Here is a 14782-nt window from a genome sequence, read left to right as displayed (position 1 = left end):
AAAAGTTTGGTTTTCTTTGTTTTTCTGTTTTTACCTCTAGCTGCATATATTATATTTTAACAATGAGATGTTCAGTTTCGCAGAACACTGCCCCAGCAGTGCGCTGCTCCTGGTTTGGACCAGTTCTTATAACTGGTAGCGCTGGTGGCGGGAAGCTCCATCCACCTGCCTGGGATGCTTTTGCACATGCCCAGACGCTTTGTGCATGCAAACATGTGGCAAAATATTTTATAACCCACTACAGCACTGTACCACTTGAATAAGATTTACCAGGTAAATTGATGTCAACCATAACTAAAATTAATAATTTACAGCATGGTAAGATTTCACTGGAATTTCCTAATATAAAGTAAATAATGGTTTATTTTTTGACACATTTGTGCATTTCCCCAAAGAAAAATATATAATGATTCCAACCAATCCAAAATTTCCACACATCCAGCCCTATATATCTAAAGAGGGTAATTTTTCCATTTAAGAGATTTAAGCGCTCAGTTGACTGTAGTACATTTGATGGTCACTCTGTGTCTAGGGCTTCAGACCTAACCATTGTTCTATATAGTGGTACCTCTACTTAAGAACTTAATTCATTCCGTGACCAGGTTCTTAAGTAGAAACGTTCTTAAGTAGAAGCAATTTTTCCCATAGGAATCAATGAAAAGGCAAATAATGCGTGCTAACCCATTAGGAAAGAAAAATAAAAGCTTAGAATTTGGGTGGGAGGAGGAGGAGGAAGAAGAGGAAGAGGAGAGTGATTGCCGAAGGAAGAAGGTGAGGTGAGAGGAATCAAAAAAATCCAAAACTTTAAGGCTTAAAAAAAAAAGGACTCTGAGGTGGTGAGGAGCACACGCCTCCAATACACTCGTTGCGAGGTTGCCTCCCATAAACTGCCTCCTATACACTGGCTGCTGCTACCTGCTGCTTCTTCCTTCCCATGCTGAAGAGCTCTCCTCTCCCTCGCTCGCTTTGTAGCCGGCGCCTTTCCTTCACTGTAGTGACTCCTCGGCTGCCCAGAGTGAAGGGAGCATTTCTTTTATCTGGGCGCAGTCAGAGGTTTATTCCCTGTCCAAGCGCCCAGAGAAAGAAAAATGCTTCATTCACTCTGCACTGCCAAAGCCTCCTTAAGCACCACCAAAAAGTCTCCTCTGGCAGCCCAGATGGCCGGGATTAAAGGGGGGATGGCAGGAAATTGCCAAATTTCCTGGGAAATTTTTTCCAGACTCGGGTTCTTAAGTAGAAAATGGTTCCTAAATAGAGGCAAAAAAATCTTGAACACTCGGTTCTTATCTAGAAATGTTCTTAAGTAGAGGCATTCTTAAGCAGAGGTACCACTGTAAATTCCTTTCCCATCTCATGCTGCCCCTCCCCCAGCCCTTGACCCATTTTACCATCTGACTTCAGCTCAGTTTCACTATCAGGACATTCGTATTCTTCTTCATCTGATGGAAAGAAAAGGAAGACATGGTTACATGCAATTCTCAGACTAGCTTTTTTCTGATTGAAAAAGAAAATCATCAGAAAAATCATCAGAAATTTGTTTGATTGACATCAGGCAATCCAAATCACATGAAGTATTAGTACCATTTATAAAGCCTTAATAAGCCATACCTAGGGGCGGATTGCTGCTGCCGCCGCCGTTACCAGTGCGCTACGCATGCAGCTTCAGTTGTCTTGTGTGCATGCATGCACTATGCGTGCGTGCCCCCAGCAATTTTTTGCTTCTGTGCATGAGCAGAAGCAAAAACGCACCAAAATCTTGTGAGGGGACGCATGCATGCGTAAGAGATTTGAAAGTGCTCTTTTTAAGGCACTGGCTTCCTATATTAAGAATGGACTGCATCATGATAATACATGACATGACTGCAATAGGGCTGGAAAGTTCATTGTTAAATGTGCGGTTGGCATTCAATTCTGGGAGTTGAAGTCCACACACCTTAATGTTGCCGAGGTTGAGAAACACAGTTCTATATGATTTTTAAAGACAGTTTATCTGATACTAGGCAGGCAGCCAGGCATGGAATCTCCTGAAAACTTGTATTTTAAGAATGCTCTGTAGAATGCTATTTTGGCACAATGATTGGTCACCTATGCAAGATGTTGTAAATCACTCATAATGAAATAACTCTTTGTCTAATCATGCAAAAAGAGGAAGAGTTAATGTTATTTACTTCCTCATCTGACTTGCTTGTGTCAAAAAGTTGCCTAGCTGATCAGCTTGTTTCATAAATTAAGCTCAAACTGCCCAAGGAGCTGCTGATACAGTTCTACAGAGGAATTATTGGGTCTGTCATGTGCAACTCTATAACTGTCTGGTTTGGTTCTGCAACCAACAAGACCGACACAGTCTTCAAAGGATAATCAGAACTGCAGAAAAAAACAATTGCTGCCAACCTGCCTTCCACTGAGGGACTATATACTGCATGAGTCAAAAAGAGGCTGGTGAAAATATTTACAGACACCTCACATCCTGGACATAAACTGTTTCAAGGTGGAACTATGGCCCTTTTATGGGGCCATGAATTGACATCTATCAATTTACTGACATCTCACATCCTGGACATAAACTGTTTCAACTCCTATCCTCAAAAGGACGCTACAGAGCACTGCACACCAAGACAACTAGACACAAGAACAGTTTTTTCCCCAAATGCCATCACTCTGATAAACAAATAATTCCCTCAACACTGTCAAACTATTTACTAAGTCTGCAATACTAGTTTTTTCTCATCATTCCTATCACCCATTTCCTCCCATTTATGACTGTATGATTGCAACTTGTTGCTTGTATCATTAAGATTTTTATTAATATTGATTGTTTCTTCATTGCTTATTTGACCCGTATGACAATCATTGTGTTGTACTTCATGATTCCTGACAAATCTATATTTTCTTTTATGCACACTGAGAGCACATATACCAAAGACAAATTCCTTGTGTGTCCAATCATACTTGGCCAATAAAATTCTATTCCATTCCATTCTATTCTATTCTACTGGTGGCACAAGGCATGAACATATTCTGGTTACTACCACATTAGCTATTGTTGCTAGTGATTAAAACCTGTAAAGCTGTAGAACATGAAAGAAGAGATAAAAATGGAGATGGAGAAGGGTCCATCCACAAAATAGCCAGCTTAATTGTTTTTTTAACAGGTCATTATGAGAACAATGTGGTCTGTAAATATATTTTTTTGCCATTAGTCTCTTATAAAACTTCACCCAGTTCTTGAAGAACCCTATGATTCTGAGGAATACAGTGTCAAACATGAGAAATTCACACCAATATTTCTGGTGTTTTCAAAGTATAACAAGTCTTGTTTGTTGTTGTGAATGGCAAAGGCAGGTGCCCCACGTTGGAAGATGGAGGGCCTCTTTTGTTCAATTTTTAAACAGCTTTACACATTTCCTGTGCTGATTATTATTATTTTTTGCATCCTGCCTTCATTTAAGGAAGCCTTACTAGTGACAGGTGACTGTAATGTTGCTTTACAATAACAGGAAAAGTTATAAATAAATACCTAGGTACATTTAAAACTATCTACAATTGACCTCTCCCTCTTTCTAAGAGGTCTGTAAGGGGCGTGCATAAGCGCACCACTGTGCCTACCATCCCTGTCCTATTGTCTTCTTTTGTTACTTTTTATCATTACTTATCTAATGTTTTATTTGTACAAATTACCACCCTATAATTGTTTGACAAAATGAATAAATAAAAATAAATAAATGTAGAACATATTTAAGCATCATAATTTACAGTCTTGTTCTTACAACCCTTGTTCATGCAGTAAAGAGTTATGAAGCTATCGTGATGGATTGGGCTGTGTTAAAAAACTGCATTAACCTCACCTCTGAAAACATTTACTTTTTCAGAACTCTTGAGATGCAGATTCCCCTTCTGTGCTTTGTAGCGTTGGCTTCACACCCTCAGAAATTAAACCACAATCAAGCCACTAGCAACTCAAAGCCAGATCTTTAAAAGCAATTCATAGGATGTAGATAAAGCGCAATATCTCTCACGAGGCAAAAAGAAAACATCTACTGCAAACTACGCATTGGTGTCAGGCAGTGCTCAGCTCCATCCAGTGGCCCCAACCAGGTAGGGGTTCCTACTTACCACCGCTACCGGTGCGGTGTGCGTGCAGCTCCACATCGCCAGCATGCATGCACACGGATCCCAGCAAGATATTACTTCTGCACATGCGCAGAAGCAAAATCTTGTGAGGACACACGCGCAAGAGAAATTTCAGCAATTTTATTTGCTTCTGTGCAAAAATTTATTTATTTGTCTATTGAGTTGAGTTGAGTTGAGTTGAGTTGATTTGATTTGATTTGAATGCTGCACCTCTCCGAAGACTTGGGGCAGCTCACAACAATAAAAACAGTACATGTGCACAAGCAAAATCTTGCTGGGATATACACACATGCGCACGCTGGCAACACAGAACTGCGAGCGCAGCTCCATTTTTGCTACCAGCGCGCAGTGTGGCGTGTGCTGGGTAGCAACCTGATACTGGCCCAACCCCTATCGCAAATTAAGGGATTACAGGGCCATAAAAAGAAAAAAAGGAAGAAAAAGTGCAATGTATTATTGGTACCTTAGTTGATCATATAATATTACTGACCCCTCACATCCTGGACACAAATTGTTTCAACTCCTACCCTCAAAACGTCGCTACAGAGCACTGCACACCAAGACAACTAGACACAAGAACAGTTTTTATCCCGAATGCCATCACTCTACTAAACAAATAATTCCCTCAAACTTTTTACTAAGTCTGCACTTCTATTTCTACTAGTTTTTTCTCATCATTCCTATCATCCTTTTCCTCCCACTTAGGACTGTGTGACTAACTTGTTGCTTGTATCCTAAGATTTTTATTAATATTGATGGTTTCTTCATTGTTTATTTGTCCCCTATGACAATCATTAAGTGTTGTATCACATGATTCTTGACAAATGTATCTTTTTCTTTTATGTACACTGAAAGCATATGCACCAAGACAAATTCCTTGTGTGTCCAATCACACTTGGCCAATAAAGAATTCTATTCTATGCTATGCTATGCTATGCTATGCTATGCTATGCTATGCTATGCTATGCTATGCTATATTGTTTGCTATTACTGTAACATTTCCCCATTCGTAATCAGTCTTTGCTCTTTATATCATTTTTATTATTGGCACTTCCTGTTAGATAGGTGAGTCTTTGCACTGACAGAACTTAGCAGAGGCGTGACTTTTTAAGTCAAGAACTTTTATTCTGGTATTTTAAGCACCACTCCAGCTCAGCTTAAATAGAAGAGCGAACAGACTTCCGAAAGCTCCTTTTATAGTGTGGCTGCCAGACAGCCAAATAATCCCATGTTACCAATTACACACACAGTACCTAATTCTATGCCCTGCCTATCTGTACCTACCTTCCATCTTGAGGGTGTTGGGTAATATTTTTCCTTTCTGCAGTAACCTCTGGCCACATTGTGCACCCATATCTGGAGGCATGTTTTCATAGGCATCAACTTGTTCTATGACTAGAGAGAAGAAGCACATTGCATCAAAAGATCTCTTCCAAAGGAGAATGTTTCAAAACCAAATTAAGATACATGGTGCATAATCATTTGAAGATGCACCTTCTTGTGCGATTAAGAAAAAAGTAATCTTTCAAAATGCCACAAGACTTGGTATTTTCACCACACTTTATTAATTCTGCTCATGAGAAAAATGTTCTGGTTCTGTCTATGAAAATGTTCCAGAACTTAGACATAAGCAGTGCCCTTATTATATTACCCACACAAAGAAGAGGGGGTCGACTTATCTTCCAAAGTACCTAGGGGCAGGACAAGCATGGAACTCACTACCATACTCTGTATTGTCATCTCCAAACCCCCAAAATTTTACCCTTAGACTGTCCACTGTTGACCTCTCCAGATTCCTAAGAGGTCAGTAAAGGGTGTGCATAAGTGCACCAGAGTGCCTTCGGTCCCCTGTCCTATAGTCTCTTTATGTTTTACTAGCACCATGTATATGAATACTATCATTTCTAATGTTTTTCTAATTTTTTATTCATGTATATTAATATGATTATATCTTTACATTCCTACATTATGTACTAGACGAAACAAATAAAAATAAATAGAGAGAGAGAGAGAGAGATATGATAGATAGATAGATAGATAGATAGATAGATAGATAGATAGATAGATAGATAGATAGATAGATAGAAGTAATTGGGTGGAAGATCATTAAAGAGAGATCCAACTTACAACTAAGGAGAAATTTCATGATAGTGAGATCAATTAATCAATGGAACAGCTTGCTTCTAGAAGTTGTGGGTGCTCCCTTATTGGAGATTTTTAAGAAGAGATTGGACAATCATTTGTCTCGAATGGTATTAGGGTCTCCTGCTTGAGCAGAGGATTGGATTAGAACACCTCCAAGGTCCTTTCCAACCCTATTAGTCTATGTCCGTGATGGCGAACCCATGGCATACATACCACAGATGACATGTGGAGCCGGCATGAGAGCCATCACCCTAGCTCAATTCCAGCATGCATGTGGGCACAGGCTGGCTGATTTTTGATTCACGCAGAGGCTCTGGGAGGTGTTTTCGGCCTCCAGGGGGCCTCCAAGGGTGGGGGTGGGCATTCATAACCTCCCCAGGCTCCAAGAAAGCCTCTGGAACCCGGAGAGGGTGAAAAATTGGCCTACTTGACCTACTGGAAGTTGGGAAATGAGCTGATTCCAGCCTCCAATGGTCCTCCGGGGGCAGGGGTGGCCATTTTCACCCTCCCTGGGCACCAGGAAAGCCTCTGAAGCAAGGGAAGGGTGAAAAACAGGCTTACCAGACTCACCAGAAGTCGGATAATGGGAGAGGGGCTCATGCACGCATGGAGGGGTAGGGCAACATGGGAGGGTAACATGTGCATGTGCAGGGGGGAGGGGTGCGAGGGGGCATTAAATTATGAGCGTGGGCATACAATTTCAGCACTCAAGGGAAAAATGGTTTGCCATCACTGGTCTATGTCCCCATTTCCTGAAGAATAAATGCTCCTGTTGCAAGGCTGCCTCATTCATTATGTAACTGTTGATGCAGGGTGCTTTCAAGCCCAGCAATAGTCAACTACTGTGTTGTTGTTGTCATTGTTATGTTGCTTTTTGTGTTCACTGAGAGCTTCTGTACTGGAGACAAATTCCACCCTTGGCCAAATAAAATGTTCTACATTGCCTACGACGGCAGAAAAGTATACTCGGTTAAATAATTTTTGGCTGCACATCAGGTCTCTATTCTAACTCAGCAGGAAGAATATGGTTTCTGTCTGCACATAAAGCAAAGAGAGAGGAAAGAGGCCGGGGAGGGGCACCAACTTTGGGGCCAACCCTTAGCAGTTGAAAACACACAGGTTGCTGCTGTCATTCTCTGACTGCCTGCAGTGATTGCTTCATGGGATTAGATAACAGGGGAACAAGGGAGAACAGAATAATTCTCCCAGCCCCAGCAATATTGGGTTGCTAGCCAGTACAGACCACACTGTGTACCGGTAGTGAAAATGGAGCTTCGTATTGCCAGTGTGCACGCATCCCAGAAAGATTTTGCTTTGGCTGTTTTTTTATCTCCTCAGGCTTCAGGAAAGCTTCCTGAATCCTGGGAGAGTTAAAAATGGCTCAATGGGCCAATTGGAAGTTTGGAAATAAACTGCCAGTTTGCCCATTGGCCTGTTTTTTGCTCTTCCCAAGGTTCAAGAAAACCTCCTGAAGCCTGGGGACAGTGACAAATGGCCCAATCAGCCAAACAGAAATTTGTTTCCAAAATTTGGTTTGGCCCGTTGGCCCATTTTTCACTCTCCTCAGGCTTCAAAATGCTTTTGTGAACCCTGAGGAGAGGTCCTATCAGAAATCTAGAGTTTTCAGTGAAGCCTGTGCAAACGCACAGGGGTGGGGGACAATGTGGGGGGTTGTGTGCCTGTGGGGAGGCAGTGTGGGGATTGTGCGCATGTGTGAGGGAAGGTCATTGCATTATGCACACTATTGCACATGGTCAATACACAAGAAAACATCTCACAGGTGCGTGTGTCTGTGTGTGTGTAAACATATTTTTGCTGATAAGTGAAAAGGAAGGATTTCAACAGAAAATCAAACATGTATGTCCTCGGAGAGGGGCGGCATACAAATCTAATTAATTATTATTATTATTATTATTAGATTAGATTAGATTTATTGGATTTATATGCCGCCCCTCAACAACAACAATATTGTTGTTGTTGTTGTTGTTGTTGTTATTATTATTATTATTATTATTATTATTATTATTATTAAAGCCAGAATTGAAAAATCAACAGACGATCCAAAGTGCAGACTCTGTAAAGAAACAGATGAAACAATCGATCACATACTCAGCTGCTGCAAAAAGATCGCACAGACTGACTACAAGCATAGACATGATGCTGTGGCACAGATGATCCACTGGAACTTGTGCCGGAACTACCATTTACCAGTGGCAAAGAACTGGTGGAATCATAAGCCTGAAAAAGTGGTCGAAAATGAGCAAGCAAAACTACTGTGGGACTTCCAACTTCAGACTGACCAAATTCTGAAGCATAACACACCAGACATCCTGATTGTGGAGAAAAAGAAAGTATGGATCATCGACATCGCAATCCCAGGGGACAGCAGAATTGAGGAGAAGCAGCTAGAGAAATTAGTGAAATACGAAGATCTAAAAATCGAACTGCAATGACTCTGGCATAAGCCAGTGAAAGTGGTCCCAGTGGTACTTGGCACACTGGGCGCAGTGCCAAAGGATCTCAGCGGACATTTGAAAACCATAGGAATTGACAAAATCTCCATCTGTCAATTGCAAAAGGCTGCTTTACTGGGATCGGCAAACATAATTCGCCGCTACATCACGCAGTCCTAGGTGCTTGGGAAGCGCCCGACTGGTGATGAAATACGAAATCCAGCATAGTGATCTCATTTGCTGTGTTGTATTGACATAATAATAATAATAATAATAATAATAATAATAATAATAATAATAATAATGTATGTACCTAAGTATGTATATGTAAGTATGTTTTTTCCCCTTTTCCCATCCAAGTCAAAAAACTTCTGAAAGCAAGCTGTTCCACTGATTAATTATCGCCACTGTAAGATGTTTCTCCTTCGTTCCATGTTGGTTCTCTCCATATATTGTTTCTTGTCCTGCCTTCTGGTGTTTTGGTAAATAAGTTGACCCCCTCCTCTTTGTGGCTTCTCCAATACTGGAATACTGCTATCGTGCCATCACCCCCACCCATTCAACCTGTCCTTTTCTCTTCTCTAGCCAAACTCAAATCCAGCAACGGTTCTTCACATGTTTTAATTTTCAGATCTTTAATCATTTTGCAACACTAATTCAGAATAATGCTAAATTTATGCGCCAAAGCATTTTGTGTACCACACAACATAGTTATGTGAAACTAGAACCCCTTTTACTACATGTCAATATATGGGGTGGCACATATGTCAAATTAAATATATAAATAAATAACTGTTAGGGAGATAATTTTCCTACTGTAGGTCATGCTTGGTTGGAGCCAGAGGATCTGCCAATTACTTCCCTTAATTTTTCCTGCATTAAATCTGTAAGGACAACACTAGTGTGCTGCATTCCTAAAGCAACTTTCATTAGTAGGTATACTTTTCCACAAATTCCAGTAGTAGAAAATGCACAAAATGCATATTATCATCTTACTTTTTTGTATTTTTCATTCTGTATGTTTTTTTATGCTGTTCGTTTTGAATTTATACTTACATCTGTAAATACAATATTTATGTTTGATTTTAATCAATAAATATTATATATATATATATTTTAAAAAAGCACATTAGCATAATCTTGAGGAAGAATTTTATGAATGGAGGAAAGTCCTAATTAACTCACCATCATCATTTCCTGCAGATACCATAACCCTATTGGACGCTGATCTTTTGTTCCGTCTGGCATAAAAACATCTTCTGGAAATGAGAGACACATAAAATATAAATGACATTAAGATCTGATAAGTTGTTTTGTCAGAGCACAAATGTGAAGGGCGTCAGATGCTCAACAGGGTGAGCCTTTTTGGGAGGGCAAATTGTGGTTATCACTCCTAAGCTTCAAACAGTCCTCTGGAGTAATGGTCACCAACTGGTGGTCTGTGGATTACTGGCAGTGATGGACTTCCAAAATTTTTACTACCACACTGTGGGCGTGGCTTATGCATTTTGTTTCAACATCTTTCAGTGCAAATTGGGTGCTCTGGGGTGGACCTCCTAATTTTGCTACCCGAACTGCGTTCCTGGCCGTTCCCGTAGGAGCCCATCACTGATTACTGGTGATCTGTGAGAAAATTTTGGTGGCCACCAGAAAAATTATTTCCATTTTTTATATTGCACTAAATCCAGGGTCCTCAAACGATGACCCCTGGGCCAAATACGTGCAGTGAACATTTGTGTTGCTGCAGAAAGTCTCCACCCTTGGGGTGTTTTCATGGGGGCTGGAGGGAGGGGGAGAAATTCCAATTTGGGGTCTGCCTCAGCCTCTTAGTGCAGGGCTTTGGACGAAGGCTGGAGGAAAGTGCAGCAGATGGCAAAGAGACGGAGGACCTTGTTCCAATGGGACCGCATCATGGCATGGAACTGGTTGAGTATCTCAGCCGCTGAGGCCCAGGGTGCCGGTATCTGGCCTTGCACTATTGCAAGTCTTCCCTCTGCTTGGAAAGCCTATGCTCGTAGTCCTCAATGAGGCGCTTCTGCTGACCTTCCTTCTTGGTCAGATCCAATTTGAATTGAGGCAGCTGTTTTGCCAACTTTTTCTCATGGTGGCTGCTTAGCTCCAACAACTGCTTCCTGTTGGGACCCTAAGGAGCCCACAGGGTTGGCCTCCTCTGGCTGGGGGAGGAGAGATGAGTAGAGGCTAGAGAGGCATCCCTTGATGTGAATGGCATTGAGTTGGCCATGCCCACTAAGTCACATGGCCACCTAACCACGCCCACCTATTTGGTCATTTGGCAGACCATATTAGCGGTCTGCGGGATTTAAAATTATGAATTTAGTGGTCCCTGAGGTCTGAAAATATTGGGGACCTCTGCTCTGGAATACTATATATCATGACAATTATCACTTGGGCCATTAGGGGAGAAGGTCAGAGGGTTCGCAACTTGGGCGTCCTCCTTGATCCACAGTTCACATTAGAGAAACATCTTTCAGCTGTGGTGAGGGGGGCGTTTGCCCAGGTTCACCTGGTGCACCAGTTGCGGCCCTATCTGGACCGGGACTCATTGCTCACAGTCACTCATGCCCTCATCACCTCGAGGTTCGACTACTGTAACGCTCTCTACATGGGGCTACCTTTGAAAAGTGTTCGGAAACTTCAGATCGTGCAGAACGCAGCTGCGAGAGCAGTCATGGGCTTACCTAGGTATGCCCATGTTTTGCCATCACTCTGCAGTCTGCATTGGCTGCCAATCAATTTCCGGTCACAATTCAAAGTGTTGGCTATGACCTTTAAAGCCCTTCATGGCATTGGAATGGCGTTGAATTTATATATGGTATGCTTGTGTGTGTGTGTATATGTTAGTATAGGGGTTTTTCTTAAATTTATAATATTTTAATTAATTGGATTAATGTATTGGATTGTCTTTTCACTTGTTGTGAGCCGCCCCGAGTTTTCGGAGAGGGGCGGCATACAAATCCAAATAATAAATAAATAAATAAATAAAATAAATTGGAACAGAATATCTCCGAGACCGCCTTCTGCCGCACGAATCCCAGCGACCGATTAGGTCCCACAGAGTGGGCCTTCTCGGGGTCCCGTCAACTAAACAATGTCGGTTGGCGGGCCCCAGGGGAAGAGCCTTCTCTGTGGCGGCCCCGACTCTCAGGAACCAACTCCCCCCAGAGATTAGAACTGCCCCTACTCTCCCTGCCTTCCGTAAACTCCTTAAAACCCACCTTTGCCGTCAGGCATGGGGGAACTGAAACACCTCCCACGGGCATGTACAATTTATGCATGGGATGTTTGTGTGTGTGCTTGTTAGTAAATAGGGTTCTTTTTTAAAAACTTTTTAAAATATTTTACATTTATTTGGATTTGTTACGATTGTTATATTTTGCTGTGAGCCGCCCCGATTCCGCGGAGAGGGGCGGCATACAAGTTTGAATAATAAATAAATAAATAAAATAAAACATGAGAAAATATTATTTTACTGAAAGAGTAGTAGATCCTTGGAACAAACTTCCAGCAGACGTGGTTGGTAAATCCACAGTAACTGAATTTAAACATGCCTGGGATAAACATATATCCATTGTAAGATAAAATACAGGAAATAGTATAAGGGCAGACTAGATGGACTATGAGGTCTTTTTCTGCCGTCAGTCTTCTATGTTTCTCTGTTTCTATAGTATCAACCTTGAAATGTCTGTCCTCTTCTCAGGCTCATTAAAACCATTTAATTCAAAACCTAAAATTATATTACTATATCAATGTGATTTATAAAATTAAAGAATCTCCGTTAATAGTTATAGACTATTTTTTGTAAATGGGCTGTAATCCAAGAAGTACTATTTCTGGCAACTGTTACCTCAGAAAATTGGAGGCAAGCAGCTTTGGGGAAGACTGTGGCAGAGACCCATAGGGTCATTCAGGGTCGAGGATCAGATTTGAACTTGAGTACCATGCTTAGACAACATAATCTAGACCAGTGTTTCCCAACCTTGGCAACTTGAAGATATTTGGACTTCAACTCCCAGAATTCCCTAGCCAGTGAATGCTGGCTGGGGAATTCTGGGAGTTGAAGTCCAAATATCTTCAAGTTGCCAAGGTTGGGAAACACTGATCTAGACAGCACACTAAAAACCAGGGACATCACCCTGCCAACAAAAGTGCATATAATCAAGGCCATAGTTTTCCCAGTTGCAACGTAGGGCTGTGAAAGTAGACCGTAAGAAAGGCTGAACACCAAAGAATTGAGGCCTTTGAACTATGGTGCTGGAGAAGACTGTTAATTCCTTGGACTGCAAGGCGAACAAAGCGGCCAGTTTTGGAGGAGATCAACCCTGACTGATCTCTACAAGGTCAGACCCTGAAGATGAAGCTCAAATACTTTGGCCACCTAATGAGAAGGAAAAACTCACTGGCGAAGAGCCTAATGCTGGTAATGATTGAGGGCAAAAAAAAAAGGGGACAACAGAGAATGAGCTGGCTGGATAGAGTCACTGAAGCAGTAGGCGTGAGCATAAATGGATAGTAAAGGACAGGAAGGCCTGGAGGAACATTGTCCATGGGGTCGTGATGCATCAGACACAACTTTACAACTAAAAACAATAACAATCATGCCAAGACCTGGCTTTTCCGACAGGCTGGGGCCATTGATCTTATGGCGCTAACCATGAATGGTATGCAGGGGTTTAACTGTTTGTATTGTAAATTGTTTTAAATCTGTTTTTAGAGGTTTTTGTACTATTATTGATGTTTTGTATTTTTGCTGTGAGCTGCTTAGAGTCCCTAGGAAGTTGAGCAGCATATAAATTGATTGATTGATTGATTGATTGATTGATTGATTGATTGAGAGGATGACATTCCAAGAAAGAGGGGATGAACATGCCAAGGACTGAATTTAATCTAATTTAAATCAATGACCTTAATTTAATTGACACAACAGCATGCCCAAGGAGTTGCTGATACAGTTCTACAGAGCAAAGGTCCCCAACCTTTTTAGCACCAGGGACCGGCTTTAAGTTAGACGAGTTTTCTACGGCCCGGTGGGGGGGGGGGCTTTGGTCATATGGGGGTGGGGTTATGGAGGGGTGGAGCTTAGTGACGCAGCCCTCCAAACTTCTCCACAGGGCGGGGAGAATGAGGAGGCTCCTTTGGCGGCTGGGGGCTGCCTGGCTTTGTGATTTTGACTGGGGGGGGACTTAGGAAGGTCCTACTTCTCCCCCCCCCAGCCAAAAACTCAAAGCCTATCTGCTGGATACGGGCGATGAGCGGGACGAGACCTTTTCCCGTCTTCTTCTCCTCGCTCGCTCCCCTCATAACCAGCCGCCCCGCTCGCGGGGGGATGCCCGTTCGTAGCTACCAGCCCGCCAAGCGTCGAGGGGGCTTCTGAGGCTGAAGGGAAGAGCCGGAATGCCCTTCCCGCGTTTAGATTGGGGTAAACGGAGGAGGCGGCGGTTGTTTTCTCCTCGCTCCAGAAACTAGGCGATCGCGCCCCACCGCCGCCGCCGCCTCCTCCGTTTCCCCCAACGGCAAGCAATCTAAATGCGGGAAGGGCATTCCGGCTCTTCCCTTCAGCCTCAGAAGCCCCCTCGACGCTTGGCGGGCTGGCGTAGCTACGAACGGGCATCCCCCCGCGAGCGGGGCTGCTGGTTATGAGGGGAGCGAGCGAGGAGAAGAAGACGGGAAAAGGTCTCCGGGTGGCCCCGCTTGGCTCCGTCTCCCTCCACGCAGGATGGGCTTTGGGTCTCCGACGCCGCGGACCGGCTGGAAAACCCCAACGGCCCGGTCCCGGTCCGCGGACCGGCGGTTGGGGACCTCTGCTACAGAGGAATCATTGAGTCTGTAATCTGCACCTCTATAACTGTCTGGTTTGGTTCTGCAACCCAACAGGACCGACACAGACTTCAGAGGATAATCAGAACTGCAGAAAAAACAATTGCTGCCATCCTGCCTTCCATTGAGGACCTGTGTACTGCACGAGTCAAAAAGAGGGCTGTGAAAATATTTACTGACCCTTCGTATCCTGGACACAAACTGTTTCAACTCCTACC

The 14782-nt window shown here is 42.8% G+C and overlaps 1 protein-coding gene across 1 annotated transcript in view; it reads right to left on the bottom strand.

The window, feature by feature from the left end:
• LOC139155324 (B-lymphocyte antigen CD19-like) overlaps window positions 1–14782 on the bottom strand; it is a 43424-nt gene that overhangs the window by 14690 nt on the left and 13952 nt on the right. The window contains exons 7-9 of the mRNA XM_070730450.1: window positions 9915–9988; window positions 5416–5526; window positions 1389–1439 (exon numbers count right to left, since the gene is read on the bottom strand). Of these exons, the coding sequence (XP_070586551.1) occupies window positions 1389–1439; window positions 5416–5526; window positions 9915–9988 (236 nt within the window). The remainder of the gene's footprint in view (window positions 1–1388; window positions 1440–5415; window positions 5527–9914; window positions 9989–14782) is intronic.

This window comes from Erythrolamprus reginae, unplaced genomic scaffold (assembly GCF_031021105.1).
Source record: "Erythrolamprus reginae isolate rEryReg1 unplaced genomic scaffold, rEryReg1.hap1 H_1, whole genome shotgun sequence".
Classification (NCBI taxonomy): Eukaryota; Metazoa; Chordata; class Lepidosauria; order Squamata; family Dipsadidae; genus Erythrolamprus; species Erythrolamprus reginae.
This window is presented reverse-complemented; position numbering and strand designations above follow the sequence as displayed.